This window comes from Mastigoproctus giganteus, chromosome 1 (genome assembly GCF_048544385.1).
Source record: "Mastigoproctus giganteus isolate SK-2022 chromosome 1, ASM4854438v1, whole genome shotgun sequence".
In the NCBI taxonomy this organism is placed as follows: Eukaryota; Metazoa; Arthropoda; class Arachnida; order Uropygi; family Thelyphonidae; genus Mastigoproctus; species Mastigoproctus giganteus.
Window position 1 is genome coordinate 152,078,153 of NC_143575.1, and position 25,818 is coordinate 152,103,970.

The 25,818-nt window shown below is 36.6% G+C and overlaps 1 protein-coding gene across 6 annotated transcripts in view; it reads left to right on the forward strand.

Annotated features, from left to right (window-relative positions):
• The window catches only part of RhoGAP19D (Rho GTPase activating protein at 19D), a 661,344-nt gene extending 650,320 nt beyond the window's left edge, over positions 1-11,024 (forward strand). For all 6 annotated transcript variants that reach the window (XM_090374624.1, XM_090374649.1, XM_090374631.1 and 3 more), the window contains one exon: positions 10,087-11,024. In XM_090374624.1, the coding sequence (XP_090230750.1) occupies positions 10,087-10,862 (776 nt within the window). In that variant the 3' untranslated portion in view covers positions 10,863-11,024. The remainder of the gene's footprint in view (positions 1-10,086) is intronic.
• Positions 11,025-25,818: the final 14,794 nt, after the last annotated feature.

Below are 25,818 nucleotides of genomic sequence, written 5' to 3' on the forward strand. Positions count from 1 at the left end.
TGTAATAACTGAGAGCAAAGCAGAGGATAAATTGAAGTTAAACATAAAAAAGTCACCTGGGACAGATAGAATCGATCCAGTTATAATGAAGGAGGCAGCAAGGGAATTAAGCAAACCCTTAGCCATAATTATGAGAGCATCCTTAGGGGAAGTGCCCATGGACTGGAGATGTGCAAATGTATCCCCAGTTCACAAAGGGGTTTCAAATAGTGACACAAATATTTATAGACCTGTTTAACTTCTGTTCCAGAGAAAATAATGGAGTCACTGGTTAAAGAGGTGATACAGGATCACTTAGACAATACAGCAGTAATAGTTCAGACAGAATTTGTTAAGGAAAAGTCTTGTCTGACCAATTTGATTGGATACTGTGATGTGGTCACAAAGGAACTGGATGCAAAAAATATTTTTGATATCATATACTTGGATTTCAGTAAAGCTTTTGATACTATTGCACATGGAAGACTACTGTACAAATCGGAGCAGTATGGCATTAAGTGCAAGTTACTGCAATGGATAAAGGGATGGTTGAATGGGAGACAGCAGAGAGTGGTAATAAATGGACACTGCTCTACGTGGACTAATGTTATTAGCGGAGTCCCCCAGGGTTCGGTGCTGGGCCCATTGTTGTTTTGTGTATTTATCAATAATATCGATGAAGGTATGTCAGGCTTAATGTCCAAGTTTGCAGATGATACAAAGGATGGCAGCGTTGTTAATGACAGTAAAGACAGTATGCTACTGCAACAGGATCTAGAAAAGTTAGGCAACTGAAGTTTAACATTGACAAATGAAAAGTACTCCATGAAATGAAAAGTAGCATTAACCCAAGAGAAATGTACCAACTGTATGGTACTACACTCAGGGAGGAGGAGAATGAAAAAGACCTATGGTAATTGTTCAGTCAGATATGAAGTTCTCTGAGCAGTGCAGATGGGCTGCCAGAGCAGATCATGGAGTTTTGTCAATGATATATAGGAATTTTTCTAGCAGAGATAAGAAGGTGATTATCCCTTTTGATAAAGCAATGGTCAGGCCACACCATGAGTACTGTATACAGGTCTGGAGGCCTCAGTTTAGGAAGGATGTAGAGTTGCTAGAACGAGTACAGGGGAGGGCAACAAGATTGGTGAGAGGAACAAAGGGGTGTGCTTACGAAGAAAGGCTTAAGTTCTGCAAGTTGCAGCATCTGGAAACTAGGCACCTGCGAGGTGATCTGATCAAGGTGTATAAGGCCTTGAATGGTTTGAGCAGGCTCAATGCTGAGAGGATACTTCTGCTTGCTCAGATTAAGAACCTGAGGGGGCATAGATTCAAATTGAGGAAAGACAGTTGTAGAATAGATATGTGAAAGTTTACCTTTAGCCAGTGGGTAGTTGATTGCTGGAACAGACTTCCATCTGTTGTTGCGAAAGTTGATAGCATTAAATAAATTTAATGCTGAACTAGACAAACATTTGGAGTGACCAGATGGGTGAAATGGGAAAGTTTTTTTTTTTTTTTTGGCTGATGCTGTATAAGCTTGCTTTCTTGTGTCATATGCTTCAACTAATCTAATGATGGTGAAATGTGTTTACCATTCCATGAAATCTTCAATCATATAAATAACATAAATAAATTTTCGGAATATTCTCTTCATTCCCCTATTTTAATATGAATCCAATATCACAGTTTTTTTGGTAATTCGTTCTAATACCTCAGAAGTAATTTTCACTATGTAACTAAGTTATTTATCTCTCTAAAAGGTGATTTTTATAATTGAAATTGTACATATTGATCACAACACAAAAAATTACTTCAACTCAAGGATGCAAAAAACACGCGACCAATGTGTTTACGGACGCTGCTTTTGGCTAGGAGAAAGGACTATGTGGTCCAGTCGGAGACAGTTATAAGCCCACAGAGTAAGCCCATTGAAAAACAAAATAAGTTAACATGATCATTGGTTAGTAGAAGCAGCCACTTCATAGAATCAAATTTCAAAAAATCAATTCAAATCATTAAAATGCCCCATGCTTTCATCGTTATCATATGTTCAGTTATAAGAATCAATTTTGAACACCTTTGGAGATCAGTACCATAAAACAATTTGCAGTTTCCTGTTTATTGGACTTTTCTATTAGTGCAATCTATTATAAATACATAGTAAACTCGATCTTATTGGATTTGCGAATAATATTGATAGCTGGAATTCTGTGGGGTTTTTACGTTATAATGGTGAAATGTGTTTTCCATTCTATAAAAACTTCAATCATATAAAAAAAACATAACTTTTCAGAATATTCTCTTCATTCTCATTTGCTAGAATTGTAGAGTTTCTAGAACGAGTGCAGAGAAGGGCAAAAAGATTGGTGAGAGGAACAAAGAGGTGTGCTTATGAAGAAAGGCTTAAGTTCTGCAAGTTGCAGCATCTGGAGACTAGGTACCTGCGAGGTGACATGATCAAGGTGTATAAGGCCTTGAATGGTTTGAGCAGGCTCAATGCTGACAGGATACTTCCAGTTGCTCAGATTAAGAACCTGAGGGGACATAATCAGAATGCTAATGCTCTTGCTCAGAATTTTTTAAGCTTTGTAAAGTTGTTACTCTGAATCTCACTTGCACGTACCATGTTAGTTGCAATTTGTATGTGCAGAATGCCTTGTTATTGATTCATCATCAGCCATTTTCAATCCACTGCAAGATGAAGGCCTCTCCAGCAACTTTCCAGATCCTTCTGTTTTGAGCACTGGCCATCCATTTACTACCCACAAACTCATGAATTTCATCTATCCATCTCCGCCTTTGTCTTCCAGGTTTTCTTCTAGCTCCTCTTGGGTACCATTCTGTTATTTTCTTAGTCCATCTGTCATGTCTTTGAGCTATGTGTCTTGCCCAATACCATTTTAGTTCTTCAGTTTTGATAAGAATGTCCTTTACTTGAGTTTGCTGCCTAATCCATGTGTTTCTCTTCTTATCTAACAGTCTGATTCCCAATATAATTCATTCCATTCTTCGCTGTGTAGTTCTCAGCTTCTCTTCCATTCTTTTGGTGAGTGCCCAAGTTTCACTACCATAAGTCATGGTGGGGAGTATACATTGGTTCATTATTTTACGTTTCAGACAAACTGGGATATTGCTCTTCGGTATGAGACTATATTTCCTGAATGCTATCCATCCAAAATTTATTCTTCTCTTGACTTCCAGCCATTTATCATTATTACAGCTAATAACTTGTCCCAGATAAGTATATGACTCCACCTTTTCAATTACTGCTCCTTCAATCATTATTTCCCTTTCTGTAGCATACTTGATCATCATTACTTTTGTTTTAGCCATATTCATCTTTAGTCCAAAATCCTTACTAACCGTACACTGATTAAGATTTTCCTCTAATTCTTTGGGATCGTGGCTTATGACCACAATGTCATCTTCAAATCGTAAATGGTTTAGGTATTCTCTGTTCACATTGACTCCTTTCTGCGACCAGTCTAATCTTCTGAAAGCTTCCTCAAGGGCAGCAGTAAACAGCTTCGGAGATATTGTGTCTCCTTGTCGAACTCTTTTCTCGATTTTATTTCCTACTGTCTTTGTCTAGTTTAATAAAGGAGGTAGCACTCTCATATATTTTCTTAAAAATCATAATATGTGGGGTATCTGTTTCTTGTCTTTCCAGTGTCCGAAACATTGCCTTATGCTGTATGGAGTCAAATGCCTTTTCATAATCCACAAATGCCAGGCATAATGGTGTTTTATATTCATTTGCTTTCTCAATTAGCTGTGATATTATGTGAAGATGATCCATAGTTGAGAATCCTGTCCTAAAGCCAGCTTGCTCTTTAGGTTGATTCTCATCAAGTATTCTTTCTAATCTGTTAGTAATGACTCTTGTGAACAACTTGTAGATGTGGGATAACAAGCTAATTGGTCTATAATTTCCAATTTATCTCCTTTCTTATGCAGCAAAACTATGATTGCATTATTCCACTGCTTAGGCATCACACCTTTTCTAATGCACTTTGTGAAGAGCCTTGCCAGTTTTTGTGTTATGTCTCTTCCTGCCAATTTTAACAACTGTACAGTAATTTCATTTTTCCCCAGGGCTTTCTGTTTCTTCATTTTTTTCAATGCATGTTCTACTTCATCAGGAAGAATATCAGGTATGTTGCTAATTTGCGATCCATCTTCCCCACTGCTGGCATCATTCCCTCGCTCCTTGTATAATTCTCTATAGTAGTCTTTTGCTATTTGAATTATGCCTTCTCTGATGTTTATAAGTACACCATCGCTATTCTTCAGTTTCAGTATCATTTGTCTTTCTGTATTACTGCTCATGGCTGCTGATTTAAATCCTTTATTTTTCTTTTAATGCTTGTTCTATTTTTCTTGTGTTAAATCTTATGTCCTCTCTGAGTCTCTTTCTAATGGCTTTGCATAACTCAGTATACTCAATTTTCTCCCTGTCAGTGTTTTTCTTGCTCTTCATTTGTCGTGTTTGCTTCATCATGACAAGTGTTTCTTAACTAATTTTTTCTTCTTTGGATTTCTTTTTCCCTATAGGTTTCTTGGGCTTTATCACTTTCAGAAAGTTGTTGAATTCCTCATCAATGTCTTGGTCCTGAAAGGTTGCAGAAGCTCAAACGTTTCCTAAGTTCCAGTCGATTTCATTAGTTGTTAATCCATTTGGACTCTTCCATGTCCACTTTCTGTTCGATGTTTTTTTTTTTGAAAAAAGTGTTCATAACTGACGATGTTATTGATTGCTTATCTTTTTTACTGTTTTAAATGTTACAACCCAAAAAAAAAATAATAATATATATATATATATATATCAGTGAACAGAAATATCGATTAGTTAGTATGTACATAAAGTATTAATTAAGCTATATATGTAAGTGTAAATTAATTTTTATTTTATTAACCTGTGGAAAATATTCTTCCAATTTTCACGTATCATTTAATTTTGTTAATTGGTAAGATAAGAATAGTGCTTTTACCATCATTATTAGCCATATGGTGCGAGGAAGCTGAGGCTTTTGCTGCACCAGGCAAAAAAAAAAAAAAAATTCTGAGTTACCCTGAGAGAGAGAGAGAGAGAGAGAGAGAGAGAGAGAGAGAGAGAGAGAGAGAGAGAGAGAGAAAGAAATCACCAAGAAAGAGAATGATGATGATATCCAGCTGAGGACCCTGTGTGTGCCAAGCCCATACTCACCAGATGTGAGCACCTGAGGTTACTACATATCATACAGTGAACAGTATTTTATTATGGAGAGTCCATCATAAAGTGATTTAATCATATAGTGAACCAATTTGGGAGTCCACTGTAATTGTTTGTTTTCATAAAGTGATTTAAGCAGATAAAGCTAATTTCTTATTAAAATTGTGATATTGTATGGAATGTATCATAACTTGTGGGACCCACTTCAGAGACAGATTATGACCTAAAAATGATAATAATAAAATGTTTATGTAAACATTGGTCTAATTTCACCTTGAATCTGAGTTACAGCCATTTTTGTATTTCTGCAACTGTCTGCTTACATTTACAGAAAATTCTCAAAATTACCACTGTGAACCTGAATACAAGCTTGCAAATGCTTCATTGTAGACCTCCTGCTCAAAAGTTCCAACTTTCTGTCAGATTTGGTGTTCTGGTGCTGATGGGACTCCTTCCAACTCATTTTCTAAATGAACCAGTTTCCAAAAGGCATCCATATATATTCTCTGAAAGGTCTTCTTTAGCAGGCAGCACATGACAATTAGGGAAGTTTTCCAGAAACAGATGTCTTGCCTCAGCTGCATTGTACCTTGCAAGTCCATACATGAGATGACTGTCATCACAATTTGAATAAATTATCCATTATCACAGAAAATGCACAGTATCAAAATGTTAATATGAAGCTCCAAATGTAGCTTTCTTGCCAGGAGAACTAACTGAAAACCCTCAAAGAACAATAAGGGATCTTGTTTATATTACTATCAGCAAGGCCCTCTGTGAGATATTGAGCATTTTTTGTAAACAGTTGGAGCCAGCTATGCTAATTCACTTTGTGGAAAGAATTGCTGGATCACAAAAATGACTATAACTCAGAAATAAGCCAAAATCAGGCCTATGTTTACAGGAACTTTTTTTTATTGTTTTTAGGTGCTAAATTCATCCCTGAAGATTCCCACGTGTTATGATACACCTTGTATATTGTGTTTTAAAACTCAGTTAAAGAATTATATTTTATTGTAAGATTTATATTATTCTGCATAAACCTCTCTATATATCCTGTCCTATCTGTAGATATATTTTGTAATTAAGGATTATTCAGAATTTAATTTTAAATTCTAATTTAAAACTATATATATATATAAAAAAAATTAAAATTGTATTATGTTTTGTCAACTTCGTTAACTTCTCTTTGAACATAATTTGATAGAACCCAAAAAAGCTTGGGGAGACTGCTAATTAGAATTAGCAGCAGCCTGGAAAGCAAGGTAATGGAGATTTCCAGACTGCTGGGAGTCATAGTGGAACAAGTAAATACATGGGCTGTGTTAGGGTAACAAAGAGTAGGAACAGGTGCATGTATACTTGCATGTACACCAATGCTAGGAGTATAGTTAACAAATTTGATGAGCTTGAAGTGCTAATCAAGACATCAAAGGCAGATACTGTTGGGATATCAGAACCGCGGTGTCACACAGATATAAGCATTGCAGAATTGAAATTTGGGGAGTACAATGTGTACAGGAAGGATAGGCAGGACAGGAAGGGAGGAGGGGTTATGCTGTTAGTTAAGAATCACATAAAATCTAAGGAAGTGCATCCAATTGATGTTGGTGGACAGTGCAATGTTGAGTCTGTTTGGTGTGAAATAAGCACTGGGAAAGGAAAAATGACAGTAGGTGTGTGTGTTATAGGCCTAATGAATCTGATGAGTATATTGAGCAGTTGTGCAGAGAAATAGAGTGGGCCAGTAAATTAGAATGTATTATAATGGGGTATTTTAACTTTCCCGATATTGGCTGGAACTTGTGGTTTGGTCACTCGCACACTAACAAGACTTTTGTAGATTTATTGGATGACTGTTTTCTACAGCAACATGTTCAAGAGGCAACCAGAGGGAGTAATACTCTTGATCTGATTATCACCAGTGATTATTCGTGCATTAAGAATTTGCAGATAAAGGAACCACTGGGTGACAGTGATCACAATATACTGATGTGGTAATTACTTAAAGATGTAACTACCATCAAGACTAAAGGGAAGAGCTTTTGCTTTCGTAAAGGTGACTGCAGAGGTCTCGGACAGTTTTTAAATTCTGTACAGTGGGATCAACTGATGATCAATGTTGATCAACTGATGATCAACTGATTACCAATGTTGAATTCTAAATGGAAAGCCTTTGGGGACTTAATTTTGAAGGCTAATAGGCTTTTCATTCCAACTAAGAAATACTGATCAAGGTTAAGGCCTAAATGGATATCAGATAAATTAATGAGGCTCGTGGCAGAGAAGAAGAATGTATGGGATGCATATAAAGTATCAGGTAACACAGAAACCTATGGCAGGTATAGTATAATATAATATAATTTTTGACTAGTCTGTAATCAAGTCACAAAGGAGGTGAAGGCAGATTACGAGAAATCTTTGGCAAAGGATGCAAAGAGTTCTTTACTTATGTAAACTCTTGAAGAAAAAGGATGAATCAGATTGTACCACTTAACGTAGATGGATTGAATATTGGTGGTCATGCTCTGGTAGCTAATAAACTGAATGAGTATTTTGCATCTATATTCACACATGAAGAGTTATTCAATGAGGGGAGTGCCAGAAGTTTATCAAATGCTAACAGGGAGCTACTTGATTTTGTAATAACTGAGAGCAAAGTGGAGGAGAAATTGTTGAAAGTTAAACATAAGGAAGGCACCTGGGTTGGAAGGGATCTATCCAGTTATATTAAAGGAGGCGGCAAAGCAACTAAGCAAACCCTTAGCCATAATTATGAGAGCATCCTTGGACTCAGGGGAGGTCCCATGAACTGGAGGTGTGCAAATGTATCACCAATTCAAATATTTCCACAACAGTCATTTCTTCATTGTGTATTTTATGTCAGAACTTCCCAAACTTTCTCGGTTCACGGCGCCCTTAGTGTCTCAGTAATTTTTTCAAGGCGCACCCAGACCAAAAGAAATACTTAACAGTTCTGTTTAGTAGTTAGGTCCAAACAACTTAATAAGAAATGTTGAAACTGTGAACTACCTCGAGCTAGTAGTTCGCGCGGTGTCCGACAGGTGTCGAGTATCGCTGTGTTTCCCTCGAAAATTTAAAATATTCCGCGGCACACAGTTTGGGAACCACTGTTTTATGCAATTAACATTTAATTCCATAATTTTTTACATTGTATACAGTTAAAAAGTTATTTAAAAGATATTTTTAAAATTCTTTATGGACATTGGTCAAGGACCAATTATAATTTTTCCTATTGATTATTATATTCGATTAACGTGTTTCCGTTTTGCGCGATGCGCTCGCAGGACGAATTAATCGTGTTAACGGAGGCCAGCCTGTATTTGTTTTTATCTCAATTTATTGAAGATTATACAGTCGAAGTTCTTTTTAACGTCCCACACATTATAGTATCCTATATGGTTGGTCCCGGCCAATTTCTCATTAACCTATTGCTATTTTATGAACAATCGATATAATGCCCTTCCTATACGACAGCCGTTTTCTCATTCCCTGGGGGATCGTTATGTAGAGTTTCAACCGTATTACAATCCATTCTTTTAATATTACCATTAAGGTGCATTTACACCTAGAATACTGGGCAAATGTGTGTAGAGTGTTAACATATATTCAGAAGGCCATTCAAAATTAGTTCTTCATCAAATAGGGAGGATGCATCATTAACATGCAGGTTTGCTATCAAGTAACAAAATTTACTTCCATAAAGTTGCAAAACACTATTGTTTTCACCTGGAGAGTGAAAACCAAATTGTGTATCCTTGGATCTTGACATGCACACAAACTAGCTTTCTGTTGACAGATTTTCTGACTGATTTATCGATTATTACATACCATATGATATAAATTATCACAAAGTATTTTATCAGAATTTCAAAATGAAGTCTATATAATTAAATCTTTTATTAAATTTGGTCTTATTACAACAAATTAAAATCCATAAAGAAATTTTTTAGCAAATTCAGCAAAATTCAAGGTTACAATGTACTATAATAATAAAATCGTCATAAAAGATTTTCAAATAAATTCTAGTGCCGATTAAAGGAAATGTAAGATTGTTTAATCTGTAATTTGTAAAATATTCACAGAAGTAATGTAAACATTGTAGTGAGTTTTATATTTCAGCTACTTGATTAACATGATGTTGAATTGAGAATCTGATCCAAGCATAATGAAAACTGGGATCTAGTGGTTTTAGCAACCAAAATGTGTTTGATGAATCTTAAATCCATCTTTATGTCACATTATTTTACAATCATTGGGAATTATTCCACCATATATGAAGGAGGATCCCATTCCTTGCCGTTGAATTTACATCAACAGTGCATCGGCTTTACATACTTTTTGACCAAATTTCAGTGACAGAAACATCACATTCATCATCTACCAGAAAACATCAAACATGCACTACAATTCAATGCCAAATTAAGAATACCCACACAAATTTCAAGACGTTAAATTTTGATCCAGGAAATATGCAGTATCCATTTCTGTGAGAAATTTACTGGATTATTTCTTGTATCCATAATCTTTTTAATAATTCTTGTTTATCCAAATTTAATAATGAAATAAATCCATTAGTCTAAAACGAGGATATCAGATTAGGAAGTTTTTGTGTATTTCACGTTGTGCAAAAACTTGCAATCTTACACCGTTTATGAAGGTTCATTTAAATTTTCAATTTTATAATAGTGTGTCAGCATTTATCATTTTTTCATATAGGTCTAATCCTTTTTAACTCTGTAGCCATTTCTCTAAAACAAAATCCAGTACAGTGTTCTTAGTGTAATTACATCATCAGATTGAACTTAATTCTTAGGTAACTTAATTTTGTATACTGTTTATTTATTTATTTACTTATTTATTTATAGATCATAAAGGATCTGGAAGCATCAAGAAAGCCCTAGATAAACATCTACCAAATAATAAAGTGGAAGATGACAAAACGTTACGCTATTACCAAAGAATAAGCATACCATGTCAAAGAAATTCTCAAAATGGTGCATTAGTTAGATGTAATCATATTCATGAGTATGGCCACAAGGCCAAAAGTAATCCAAAACAAGAACAAGGAATACAATCTTATGACTTGGCATCTGGAATTAAACATTCTCATGATATTGGAATTAGCAGAAAAGTTACACGTGGCTGTAACTTTTTGTCTTCTAAAGATAATAGTAAACAGTCAAGTGCATGCAGTACCTCACTGTCAGCAGCAGGTTCTGATGGCAGTGAAGCACAACAGAAAAGTTTTCTTGTACAGCATTCTAAGCACCATATAACCACAATTTCTTCACCCTCCCATCATGCAGTTTCAGCAGAAACAGTTCCTGTGATATCTGGAACTGCTATTCCCAGTGATAAGAACTCAAAATCTGATAACTGCCATCATCTATTATTAGGAACATGTAGTCAAAATTCTACAGAGTGGGGGTCAAGTGCAATGTCTCAGTCTGTACCATCACACAATCAAGATGAAAACTGGAGCACAAATCAGCCTAATTCCCCTCTCCTAATCCCACCAAGCCTTCAGAGGAGACATACAATTGCCACATCCCAGGCTGTAGGTAACTTGCATCTTTTGGCATTAAAAGAGAAGTCCTCTAGTAGCAGATCACATGACAATGCTATTGCACATAATTGCTGACCATGCTGCTAGTTTATACACATACAGAAATGTAAATGTAGTAATAACTGCAGCTCAGAGTGAATTGTGATTTATTTGTTGCAATATTTATTCCGCAGCATGAAAATTTTAGTGTAATATAAGTTAAATCCATTTTCATTCCCTGTTTATATGTGTATCTGTTTCCCCGCTCATGTATTATTGTACTGTTATAAAGAATCATGCAAGTAAAAGATTATATCATTTTATCCCAGATTTTAGTTACAATTTCTTACTGTTGGACACATTTATTTTCTCCATAATCTCCACAAGGGAGATAAAAACTGTGAATAGGATGCTAAAAATATGCTGACTGATTTTTATTTCTTATATTAATTGTTTTTTTTTTTTTTTTTTTTTTGCTGTGATTAATTCAAGTGGTAATAGCAGTATCTTGTTACCAGTTAAGCACTGACTGATGAATTAATAACTGGCATAAATAGCAGTTTGGAAAGCATGGTGTCGGAATTATAGGGCCAGCTGGGAGCATGGGAAAAGCAAATATACGCTGCATTAGGGTTACAAGAGCAAAAACAGGTGCACATACTTGGGCTAGGAGTAGACTAAACAAATTTGAAGACATTGTAGGGATAACAGAAACATGGTGCCACTCGGACATAAGGGATGCAGAATTTGAATATAGGAATTACACTGCATATAGGAAAGAGGGTGGAATTATGCTCTTGGTTAAGAAGCATACAGAATCTTAGGCAGTGCATCCAGCTAATTGAGTGGCCAAGTGAAATGTGGTTCAGTTTGGTGTGACTTAAGCACTGGGAAAACTAAAATTAGAGTTGGAATCTATTGTAGACCAAATGACTTTGATAGTATAATGAACAGCTACACAAACAGAATGGGCCATTAAATTAAAATGTCTTACAGTATAGTTTAGGGCTAAAGCCTCAGGTTACTAAATAGTTTAACTAATGTAAAAGTTAGTGCATTTGCATCATTTCTTGAATAAGTACCGCTTGAAGCATTACTTATTCAAGGTAGTGCAATACCATGACAACTTGTGAAGGTATTCACAATATGAGATATACTTAATGATGCCAATTTATAACTACTTATGTAGTTGGCTATGTACAGAAATGATGCAAATGCGCTAACTTGTACATTAATTAAAATGTCTTTTAATGAGGAATTTTAAATTTCCAGATATTGACTGGAACTTGTGGGTTGGTCACTCACAACAGTAGTAGAAATTTGCTGGATTTACTGTATGACTTATCTCTGCAGCAGCATGTTAGGGAACCAACAAGAGAAAGCAATACTCTTGATTATCAGCAGTACATTAAGAATATCCAGATAAAGGAAACCACTAGGTGGCAGTGGTCATAATACATTGATGTGAGATCTACTTAAAAATATACTGTAAAGGGAATGGATTGCTTTTATCCAGGCAAAGTATAGTGATCTTAGATAAGGTGACCAGACTTCTTGATTTTGGGCATAGTGTCCTGGTGTCCCTAAAAACATTTTGTCCCGATTTTCATGTAAATCTGTTTTTCTGAACTAAATATGTGATGTTAAAATTAATAATATACAATTTTGTTACTTTAGCGTAACAATTAACAACTAATATTATCAACGTGCGAAGATGTAATAAAATATCTCTGTGAACTATTGGTTCTGCTTGCTCGTGCAGTACATTTTGACACTGTATTGTATTGTTTACATACCTTTAATATTCAAGTAAGCAGAAGAAGCCTTTTTTGATTATTGATAAAATGGAGCATCAAATATTTTGTTTTCCTCATTTAGTGAATTACTTCACGTTTATAAGGAAAAATATTCAAAGGAATAGATATAAAGGATTAGTTAAAATAAAGAAACAAGCAAATTGTAAAGGTGAAACTACAGGTTCTTCCCCTGGACAAGTTACTCGAAAAGGCCCATCCTACTTTTCTAAACAACCAAATTAACCATCTGTTCCTCTGCTATCCCAAACCTGATGATATTATAGTTACACCATGACAAGTGTTACTAATAGAAAAAAAAACATACTGTGTGTTGTCAGCTACCTGCACATCTTTCCCACAATCATTCAACATTCAAAGTTATAAAGATCTCAACATCAGCCCACTCTTCCTCACAAACACTCAAAAACTGATTGCCAAATTATGAACTACAACAATTTTATATCAGCCATTCCCAACTTCTGACCAGTCCGTTCCTACACAAGGGATTTGTTGTTGTTAATGCAAAGTGCCAACTCTGTGTATTGTGTCTGTAACAGCATGTATTCTTTGGTCATATTTTCTGGAGATAGTTATGTAACTCTCATGTGGGCCAACTAACCTGGTCACTTGAAAAAGATGATAAAAGTTTCTCCTATGGAATCAGAATTGAATCCAGGCCTTTGCCATACACAGAAGTTTGAAGTTATACCAATATTCCCCAATTCCTTAACATCATGTCAGTGTGGAAATAATCAATCAATACCTATTTATTCTGCTACAGCAGAATGTGCTTGAAGTAAGCACATTCTGCTGTAGCCATAAACACAGAAATAGGGACTAATAGAGACAATGGTCATAAAAGTTAAATCATTAATTTATAATAAAAATGCTATAGGATACAATTTGTCCATTAACTAACAGAAACAAGTATCAATAAAAAAAATTTTTCTTCTTCAAACCTACTCTAGATAGAAGCGCTAAAGCAAATGAAAGTCTACATAGAAATCAATTCAGCAAGTAGCAATTGATTATGAATCAATTTGTTTTAGAATTTTTAACTTTATTATAAAATAAAACAAGATCTAATAAAGAATACCACTAATAGCTATGAATAGAATTATGCAATATTTTAAATATAAAATGAATTCTGATTTTTGGATTCCAATAGTTAGTTTCCTTAAATAAAAAATAATTGTACAATACCTGGATTAGTATTCTTGCATTCCTCCAGTTAACTGAGTGATAATATTACTTCAATCAAGAATAAATTTTTTTCAGATTGTGTTTTGTTCTAATTTTCATCCTTGAAAATCTGGTCAACTTGAGTCTTAGTTGGTAATTTCTTTTAAATTCTACCTAAATGTTAAGCATTTAGCAAATTAATTGTAGAAGCTGATAAAGTTTTTTTATACTAAATGGGAAATATTGTTCAGATCTCAGTGAATGTTGAATGAACTGATGAGTCTAGCTGCAGAGAAGAAAAATGCACGAGATTATTATAAATTGACTTTGGACGTAGAAACAAAGTACAAACTGGTCTCTAATCAAGTCACTAGGAGAGTTAGGCAAGCTAAGGCAAATTATGTGAAGCCTTTGGCTAAGAATTAAAAGTAGTAAAGAATTCTTTGTTAAAACTAGAAGGAAAGGAGATTGATGATTCTGTTCAGTTTACTCACAAATTAAAATATATTTTAAATATTTATATTCAAAAAATCTCATTAATACAAACTCTGTTTATACAAATTACTCGTTTATATGAAACACATGCCATTCCCCTACGAAAGGATAGGCTTTTCTGTGTAAATATATTCATTTATTACAAAAGTCAGTTAATGCATATTACAAAGTTCGTTTTCATCCTGTGAGAAATAAATGTTATTTTGTGTGTTTAATACAAATCTTGGCACAATTGTCCGGTTATTGTCCCTATTATTGCATCTGGCCACCTGCTTCCTGAAGGATAGCATTGACTTGTTAGAATTTACTTTTGTGAAAACAAAACCAGTTTATGGTAGCTACAATAAGTGCACTCTGAAAAATATCATTGTGAAGGATGAGCTGTTAAATTAACAAAAGAATAAAAATAGTTTTTTTTTAAGCTATTTGCATATTCCCTCACTCTCCATGGAATTATTATTATTAGCCATATGGTACAAGGAAGCCTGAGACTTATGCTGCACCAGCCAAAAAAAAAAAAGAAGAAGAAAATTCCCGAGTTACCCCCGAAAGAGCTGATACCGCAAGCTTATGCAGCATCAGCCAAAAAAAAAAAAAAAAAAATCACACTATTCCCTCCAAATGCCTGTCCAGTTCCTCCTTAAATTTATTTAACCTGTAAACTTCCACGACAACAGATGGAAGTTTGTTCCAGCAATTAACCACCCGCTGGCTAAAGGCAAATTTCCGCACATCTATTCTACATCTGTCTTTTCTTAATTTGAATTTATGCCCCCTTAGGTTCGTAATCTGAACAAGTGGAAGGATCCCATCAGAATTCAGCTTGCTCAACCCATTCAAGGCCTGAGTAAACAAATACTCACCATTATGTTGTGCTGCAATTCAAATGGCGGTACAAAACTATGCCCACTTGTGGTTGGTAAGTTTTCAAAGCCAGGATGTTTTAAAGAAGTTAAACAACTTACCTGTGATTATGAGGCCAATAGAAGTGCTTGGCTTATGGCCAAAATTTTTCAGTCTTGGTTATCAAAAGTGGAGAGAAGAATGGCTTCAGAAAAAGGAACATCTTGATAAATATAAGTTGACAAATAATACAGCTGTTGTTTTTTACCTCCCAGTACTACCAGTTTTATGCAGCCACTGGATCGAGGCATTATTTATAACCTCAAGAGATAGATAACCCCTATAGAGCCTGCCTGATAAGGTACTTAATCCGCAACATAGAAGGAGGGAATTTCCAAGACATTGGAATGTCTTGGATGTTATCCGTAATCTTGTTATTACTTGGGACAGTATCAAGTGTAATAAACTGCTTCAGAAAGAGCGGCTTTGGAGAGAATATCATTGAAAAATAATATCAAGCAGACGAATGTGATAGCAACATTGAGGAATGGAGAAATGTGAATTTTGTTGGTGAATTTGAAGAGTTTTGTGAAGGTGGATGATAAAGTTGCTACCACAGCAATGCCAACACCAGAAGTGCTGCTGAGCCCCAAGCAAAATGATGGTGTTTTTGTTACCAGCGACAGCAAAAGTGAAGACGCATATACTGCCATCTAAAAAAGATGCTTAAAATGCATCGAGCATTATAGAGAATCTGTTGGCCTACAGTAATGTGGATAAAGAAACAACTATTGCATTTGATTCTGTAGATAAAAATGTATATAGGACAAAAACTCTGCAAACAACATTGAATTTTCTTTAAATTAGATTAATTTATTAAAAATTTAATGGTTTGTATATCTCCTTTTATATTATGCAGCATCAGAATATATGATGCTGTATTTCTTTTTACTGTGATACTAAAATATTGTATATATCAAAATATATACTGTACAATATTTTCATTTATGTTAATTGCTTTTCTCTTAGTTTATCTTACAAATAAAATGAAATCTTTAAAAAATTTGTTATTGCTATTACTGTATTGTTAGAAAAGGCTTTTGTTTTTATTATTTTTTATTTTTATTATTGTATATTATTAATTTAAATTAATTTATTTTTTCATTTATTTTTGATATTATTTATTATCCTTGGATATATAGTATGTACCAAAAAAAAACAAAAAAAACAAATTTTGAAACTTTTGGGGAACCTCATTATTACAAAACATGAAAATTTAGGTCCCTTGAACTTTGTATTAACAAGATTGGACTGTATATGACAGAAAAAAAAAGTAAAATGACTTAAGTGTGAACAGATATTTTTTCTGTACATTAATTTGTTGATCACAGCAACAAACATAATATCCAGTGCTTCGGCTACGACATACAATATATGGATCACTTTTTTAATGAGTATGAATAAAAGAAATAATGGCACATTTCTGCTGGCAACTAATGAAATTTGCGAATGCCCAAGAAATCATTCTAAAAGAGTGTAAAATTGCATGAATCCCTTGTGAGTCAAGTTATTACATGCAGATGGATGGAGAAAGAAATAACTGTTGGATTTATATTGGTTTTTGTTTTTAATGAAATCTGGGGTAGCTCTACAAATCTTCCCAGAAGCCAAAATAAAATTTTAGGAAAACCCATCCACTCAAAATCAATGGATGGAGATGAATGGAAAAATGAAATTTCAAGATTTCTATTGAACTGATTTTAATGATATTTATGGTGGCTGGACAAATCATTCCAAAAGAGTAAAACATAAAATTCATTTTCATGGATTTTCATGAAATGAAAATTATTTGCAGACAGGTGGATGTATATGTGCTTAGCATTTACATTCCCATGCAAAGAAGTTTTTAGGGAAGGAAATAACAGAAGTATGTCAAATTATAACTGGGATCTAAATGATTTTATGATTATTGACAAGAAAATGGAAGAGAAATTAATGAAGCTAAAATAAAAGTAAATAGATTCCATCGGCCAGAGGTTGCTGGTGGGATTATCCAATTATATTAAAAGCAACAGAAGAAGTTAGCATGCCTCTGGACACAATTTTAGGAGCACCTTTTTGGATTCAGAAGAGGTTCCTGTCGATTGGAGATGTGCAAGTGTCTATCCTATTCACAAAGGGGGATCAAAAGGCAAAGTGAATAATTATCGACATGTAAGCTTGACTTCTATTCCAGGGGATCGGACTTCTATATAATGGGATCGGTTGAATTACCAAGAATTATTTATTATTATTAGCCATATAGTGCAAGAAAGCCTGAGGCTTATGCTGCACCAGCCAAAAATTCCCGAGTTACCCTGAGAGAGAGAGTCAGAAGTAGAAAGGAATCAGCAAGAAAGAGAAGAATGATGATATCCAGCTCACGACCCTGGGTTTGCCAAGCCCATACTCACCAGATATTACTTTTGGATCATCTTAACAGGAATGAAATGGAAATTGTTTAAGGGGGGGGATTTTGTCTGACAAATCTGATTAGGTACTAGGTTGCAGTAACACAGGAACTGAATGCTTCATTTTTCAGTGTCACATGTAAAACCACTACAAATTGGAGTAGTGTGGCATTTGTGGCAAGTTACTGCTATGGATAAAAGGATGATCGAATGGCAGAAGAACATTTTCTAGAAAGGCACTGCTTTTCTCAGACAGGTTAATGGTAGAATCTCTCTGGGTTCAGCAATAGAATCTCTTCTGGTGAAGAATACCATCAGATGGATGGTATTCTTCACCATGTCTATGGCGAGTCATTTGTCTCCCATCCAGATTGAATTTCTAATCATCTGAGAAAATAACTGAGCCACGCAGGTTGAATGTCTAATCTGAGAAAATAACTGACTTCCACTGCTTGGGGGTCCATTTGACATGCTCCTTACACCAAATTAATCGGGCCTTTTTTCATTTTTTGTGTGAAGAGGGGCTGCTTCTTAGGATGATGGGCTACAAGTCCATTTTTGAAGAGGCGTCTTTTGACTGTTAATGCACTTGCTACCACTCATGTATGTTCTTCCAATTCTCTTTTCAGCTGAGACGAAGAAGCTTTACAGTTTTTAAGGCATAAGTGCTTCAAAACGCGATTATGTTTTGTCATAGAGACTCATTTGCATCCGGTTTCCTTTCTTCCTCTCAGCAGAACCAGTATTCTTGAGTTTGGAAAGAAATCTACTCACTGTCAACTGATTACAAGACACTCTATAAGCAATATGACGGGAAGAACATCTTCATGTAAAGCAACAATAGCACTCTTTGTGGTGTCAAATGCATGTAACTCAGCATCTTGACACATCCAAGGAATGACTGCAGCTGCTGCAATATTACGTCATCGCCTATGCTTGTCAATCTTATGCAATCTGTAAGAAATATTGCCATATACTTATGTTATTCAGATGACAATTACAATTTTAAGAGGATGCACTTTCTTTGAACACGAGTGTAATATAGCGTTATTTTTGTAAAGTTATTTAATTTTACTCTTCTGAAGTAAAAAAGTTAGCTCACTTGACAGAAAGCAAGATACCTTTCTTTTTCTATATAGGACTAACTACACTGGTGTGCAAAACTTAATGACCAGTCAGGTTTTCACCTGTGGCTTCTCATAGGCTTGGCCTATGAGAAGCCACAGGTGAAAACCAAAGGAACCAAGTGAGGGACAGAAATGATGAAGGAAAGGACACAGACACAACGGAAACAACAGTACGGAGGGACTATTCAATAATGACAACATAGCACTGGTTGCCATGATACAGATGCATCACTGCCAAAGATGGAACATAGGAGATATGGCTACCCCTAATGTTGATACCTGTCCATACATAGAACGTTATTGATAAGTTCCTGCGGTAACATTGTTGATTCCTCTGTCAACGCCATTTTCTGGTGTGTGTGGCCGTGCTGCTAGGCTTCTCCCCAGAGCGTCCCATATGTGTTCGATGGGATTTAGATTGTAGAATGGGCAGGCTAATCCATACAAACAATGTCCTCACTTTCCAAAAGCATATCAACAGCTGCAGTGTGATGGGGTGTGGTGTTATCATCCATAAACACGAACTCAGGGCCAACAGCACCTCGGAACACACGTGGGTAAGGATTATTTCAGTACAGTAGTGTGCATCGGTTACAGTACTACCGCCTTCCAGTATCTGGAGTTGTGTATGTCCATCGAAGATAATGCCTCCCCAGACGAGAATATCTCGACCGCCATATCGATCCCTTTCAGTGATGTTTGCGGGGTGATACCGTGTACCAACCTCTCTCGCCAGATTAGTTGACATACAGAATCACTGCTGAGACTGAATCTACTCTCATCAGTAAAGAGTGCCTTAAGTAAAGATTTTGTGGTTGTAACCTTTAGAAATAGTGTTGGTCCTTAAGTTTTGCACACCAGTATATTAACAACTAAATCCTTATTGCTTGGTCACTGGTGGCATATGTTCCTGCCTCTACATGCCAGGGCTGGAAACCTGGGAGAAGAAATCTACTCTCCTAGAGCGAAAATGAGCAATAATGTACAACAGAAAACAGTCCAGCTCTGTATCTTTGGATCCAGATCTAGATTGGCATGACCCAGATCATGATGACTTAAAACATATCCCATGCCAAGAGAAAAAATAGAAGGGACGGCTTATTCTGCTCCACTCTTTTTAATATAACATTCCTCCTCCAGTAAGCTATCCCCGTTTTTGATTCTGAAATGTCTCAAAATTGAGGCTGGCCCTCCAAAAATGGTTTGCCAATTAAGATCTGGAGATTTATTAGTGGAGGTGAATGAACACAGACATGCTGAGAGACTTCACAATTTCTACCTTAGGTGGAATTCCCACAAACGTTATCCATGTGCCACCTTGAACTCCTCTAAGGAGATAATATCAGAATGGAATCTCCTAAATGTATCAGAAGGTGAACTTGTCCATGAATTAAACAACCAAAATGTCCATGCAAAAAGAATTTTTATCAAAAAAGATGGAGAGCCGAACCCTACTCAGCCAGTCATACTGCCATTTAAAACACCAATTCTCCCCACAACTATAAAAGCTGGATATCTCAGATGTCATGTTCAACTATACATTCCCAATCCAGTATGGTGCTTCAAGTGGCAAAAATTTGGTCATTCGCAAACTATGTGCAGAGGCGTAGTCACTTGTGGTTTGAAAGACACATACCAACAGTAACAATGAAACTCAAAACTGTCCTGTCGCAGTAACATTCTGCCTTCTCTAAGGATGTGAGCAATGGATACGAGAGAACATTCAGAAATATAAAATAGAGCATAAGGTATCATATCAAGAGGCAAAGAAACATTTTGCAATTCCTGCTAAATCATCTACGTACACGTCAGTTACCCAACGACTACGCTCAGTATCAACTCAAATTGACTGCTCAGTCCCTCCAAATATCTCTATATCTGGTTGGGCGAAATCAATCTACATCAAAGGAACAATCTAAATCCAGATAAGAATCCCAATCGGCAACTGAAAGAACAAACCAAATGCTCTGAAAGAACTTATAGATACAATTTCAGATCTGATACCATGGTCATCGATGAAAAGCAGACGAAGATGACACAGTTCTTGAAATTCATCCAGAAGATGACATTGACACAGGCAGACCAGTTTTCTTAAAGAAGGAAAAAGCAAAAACAGACAGGCGTAAACAGACTACATCACGGAAGTAGTAGTAGTGGCATGTGATGCAAGAAAGCAAGTGTATGAGCTTATGCAGAATCAACCAAAAAAAACAAAAAATCACACTATTCCCTCCAAATGCCTGTCCAGTTCCTCCTTAAATTTATGTAACCTGTCAACTTCCACAACGACAGATGGAAGTTTGTTCCGGCAATTAACCACCCACTAGCTAAAGGCAAATTTCCGCACATCTATTCTACATCTGTCTTTTCTTAATTTGAATTATGCCCCCTTTGGTTCGTAATCTGAACAAGTGGAAGGATCCCATCAGAATTCAGCGTGCTCAACCCATTAAAGGCCTAATACACCTCAATCAGATCACCGTGCAGGTGCCTAGTTCCAACCACTGCAATTTGCAGAACGTAAGCTTCTCTTGGTAAGAGGATCCCTTCATTCCCCTCACCAATCTTGTTGCCCTTCTCTGTACACGTTCAAGTAAATTTACATCCTTCCTAAAATGAGGCCTCCAGACCTGTACGCAGTACTCAAGGCGTGGCCTGACCATTGCCTTATACAGAGGGACCATCACCTCCCTGCTAGCAAAATTCCTATATATCATTGACAAAACCCCATGACCTGCCCTGGAAGCCTGTCTGCATTGCTCAGAAAACTTTGGGCAGATGGGCTAAGAAGTGGCAACTGAAGTTTAACCTTGACAAATGCAAAGTACTGCATATGGGTAGAAGTAACCCCAGAGAAAGTAACCAACTGTGTGGTACTACACTTAAGGTGGTAGAAAATGAAAAAGACCTGGGAGTAATTGTGCAGTCAGATATGAAGTTTTCTAAGCAATGCAGACATTGCTTAGAAAACTTCATATCTGACTTCTGCATTGCTCAGAAAACTTCATATCTGACTGCACAATTACTCCGAGGTCTTTTTCATTTTCTACCACCTTAAGTGTAGCACCACACAGTTGGTACGTTTCTCTGGGGTTACTTCTACCCATATGTGGTACTTTGCATTTGTCAAGGTTAAACTTCAGTTGCCACTTCTTAGCTAATCTGCCCAAATTATCTAGATCCTGTTACAGTAGCACACTGCCATTACTGTCGTTAACAACCCTGCCAACCTTTGTATTATCTGCAAACTTCGACATTAAGCCTGATTTACCTTCATCGATATCATTGATAAATATACAAAACAACAGTGGCCCTAACACCAAACCCTGTGGGACTCCACTAATAACATTAGTCCAAGAAGAGCAGCAGCCATTGATTACCACCCTCTGTCTTCTCCCATTTAACCATCCTTTTATCCATTGTAGCAACTTACCCTTAATACCATTCTGCTCCAATTTGCACAATAGTCTCCCATGCGCAACAGTGTCAAAAGCTTTCCTGAAATCCAAATATATGATATCAAAATTATTTTTTGCATCCAGTTCCATTGTAACCACATCATAATATCCTATCAAATTTGTCAGACTAGTCTTTCCCTTAACAAAGCCATGCTGTCTGAATTATTGCTGCAGTCTTGTCTAGATGATCCTGCAATGCATCTATAACCACTGACTCCATTATTTTACCCGGAACAGAAGTTAAACTAACTGGTCTGTAATTACTCGTGTCACACTTCGATCCCACTTTGTGAATTGGAGATACATTTGCACATCTCCAGTCCGTGGGAACCTCCCCTGAGTCCAAGGATGCTCTCATAATTATGGCTAAGGGTTTGCTTAGTTGCTTTGCCGCCTCCTTTAATTTAACTGGATAGATCCCATCCACCCCAGGTGCTTTTCTTATGTTTAACTTCAACAATTTCCCCTCCACTTTGCTTTCAGTTATTACAAAATCATTAAGTATCCTGCTATAATCTGATAACCTTCTGCCATTTTCAAACGTTAATACTTCCTCATGTGTGAATGTAGATGCAAAATACTCATTCTGTTTGTTTGCTATCTGATCAGGATCATCAACGGTTGTCCCATTCTATACAGTGGGACCAACTGATGATGTTACCAATAGCAAATTCAAAATGGGAAGCATTCAAGGAACTAATCTTGGAAGCTACCAAGCTTTACATACCAACCAAGAAATATTGTTCAAGGTTCAGGCCTAAATGGTTGTCAGATGAACTAATGAGACTAGTGACAGAGAAGAAAAATGCATGGGATACATACAAATTAATGGGTGACATGGAAGCCTATGATAGATATAAGTTGGTCTGTAACCAAGTCACAAAGGAGATTAGGCAGGCAAAGGCAGATTATGAGAAATCCTTGGCAAAGGATGCAAAGAAAAACAAACGAGTTCTTTACCTATTTAAACTCAAGAAGGAAAGGGATGAATCAGATTGGTCCACTGGATGTTGATGGTTCAACAGTTGAGGATCCAGCTCAGATGGCTAACAATCTAAACGAGTATTTTGCATCTACATTCACACATGAGGAGTTATTCAGGAAGGGGAATGTCGTAGGTGAAGTAAACATTGGCAGTGGGCTAGATTATTTTCTAATAACTGAGAGGAAAGTGGAGGAGAAATTGTTGAGGATAAACATAAAAAAGGCACCCGGGGTGGATGGGATCTATCCAGTTATATTAAAGGAGGCAGCAAAGGAAGTAAGCAAACCCCTAGCCATAATTATGAGAGCTTCTTTGGACTCAGGGGAGGTACCCATAGACTGGAAATGTGCAAATGTGACCCCAATTCACAAAGGAGGATCAAAGGCTGACACAAGTAATTATAGACCTGTTAGTTTAACTTCGGTTCCAGGAAAATTAATGGAGGCACTGGTTAAAGAAGCACTGCAGGATCATCTGGACAAGAATTCAGTTATAGCTCAGACACAGCATGGTTTTGTTAAAGGCAGGTCTTGTCTGACCAATTTGATTGGATACTATGATGTAGTCACAAAAGAACTGGATGCAGGGAATAACTTTGATATTATATATTTGGATCTTAGAAAGGCTTTTGATACTGTTGCGCATGGAAGACTGCTGCACAAATTGGAGAAGTGTGGCATTGGAGGCAAATTGCTGCTATGGATAAAGGGATGGTTGAGTGGCAGAAGACAGAGTGGTAATCAATGGACACTGCTCAACGTGGACTAATGTTATTAGTGGTGTTCCTCAGGGTTCAGTGTTGGGTCCATTGTTCTTTTCTGTATTTATAAATGATATTGATGATGGTGTATCAGGCTTAATGTCCAAGTTTGCAGATGATACCAAGGATGGCAGGGTTGTTAAGGACACTACTGATACTATGCTGCTGCAACAGGATCTGGAAAGGTTGAGCAAATGGGCTGAGAGGTGGCAAATGAAGTTTAACATTGACAAATGTAAAGTACTACATATGGGAAACAGTAACCCCAGATCAACGTATCAACTCTGTGGTACTACGCTGACAGTGGTAGAGAATGAAAAGGACCTGGGGGTAATTGTGCAGGCAGATATGAAGTTCTCTGAGCAGTGCAGACGAGCTGCAAGAGTAGCTCATGGTGTCTTGTCAATGATATACAGGAATTTTTCAAGCAGGGACAGGGATGTGATTATTCTCTTGTATAAGGCATTGGTCAGGCCACACCTTGAGTACTGTATACAGGTCTGGAGGCCTCATTTCAAGAAGGATGTAGACCTGCTGGAACGAGTACAGAGAAGGGCAACAAGATTAGTGAATGGAACAAAGGGGTGCTCTTACGAAGAAAGGCTTAAGTTTTGCAAATTACAGAGCCTGGAGACTAGGCATCGGCGAGGTGATCTGATAGAGGTGTATAAGGCTTTGAATGGCTTGAGCATGCTCAATGCCGATGGGATTCTTCCTCTTGCTCAGAATAATCTGAGAGGGCATAAATTCAAATTGAGGAAGGACGGATGTCGGATAGATGTGCGGAAATTTGCCTTTAGCCAGCGGGCAATTGGTTTGTGGAATAGACTCCCATCGCTTGTTGTTGAAGTTGATAGCCTAAATAAATTTAAGGCTCAGCTGGACAGGTATTTCGAACGAACGGAGGGGTAAAATGGGAGTAGTGGTTGTTTTCTTTTTTTTTTTTTTTTTGGCTGATGCTGAATAAGCTTGCTTTCTTGCATCATATGCCTCTGCTAATGCTAAAGTGGACCAATCAGATTCATCCCCTTCCTTTTAGAGTTTATATAAGTAAAGAAATCCTTGCTGTTTTTCTTAGCATCTTTTGCCAAGGATTTCTCGTAATCTTCCTTCGCCTGCTTAACCTCCTTTGTGACCTGATTACAGACTAGCTTATATCTGCCATAGGCTTCTGAGTCGCTAGATAATTTATATGCATCCCATGCATTTTTTCTTCTCTGTTACTAGTCTCATTAGTTCATTTGATAACCATTTAGCCTAAACCTTGAACAATATTTCTTAATAGGTATGAAACGTTTAGTAACATCCACGATTAATTCCTTGAATGCTTCCCACTTAGAATTTACTGTTGGGAACATCGTCACTTGATCCCACTGTACAGAATTTAAAAACTGTCGGAGACCATTGTACTCACCTTTACGGAAGCAAAAACCCTTTCCTTTACCCCTGATGGTAATTAAATCTTTAAGTAAATCCCACATTAGTACACTGTGATCACTGCCACCTAGTGGTTCCTTTATTTGCAAATTCTTTATACCCGAATGATCACTGCTGATAACCAGATCAAGAGTATTACTCTCTCTGGTTGTCCCTCGAACATGCTGCTGCAGAAAACAATCGTCCAATAAATCCCCAAAAGTCTGACTAGTGTGTGAATGACCAAACCACAAGTTCCAGTCAATATCTGGGAAGTTAAAATCCTCCCATTATAAGACTCCGATTTACTAGCCCACTCTATTTCTCTGTACAATTGTTCATTGTACTCATTCGAGTCATTAGGCCTATGACACACTCCTACTCTTATTTTTGCTTTCGCAGTGCTTATGTCACACCAAACTGACTCGACAGTGCACTGTTCATCTGTATCAACCGGATGGACTTCTTTTGATTTTATGTTTCTTAATTAACAGCATAACAACTCCTCCCTTTCTATCCTGTCTATCCTTTCTGTACACA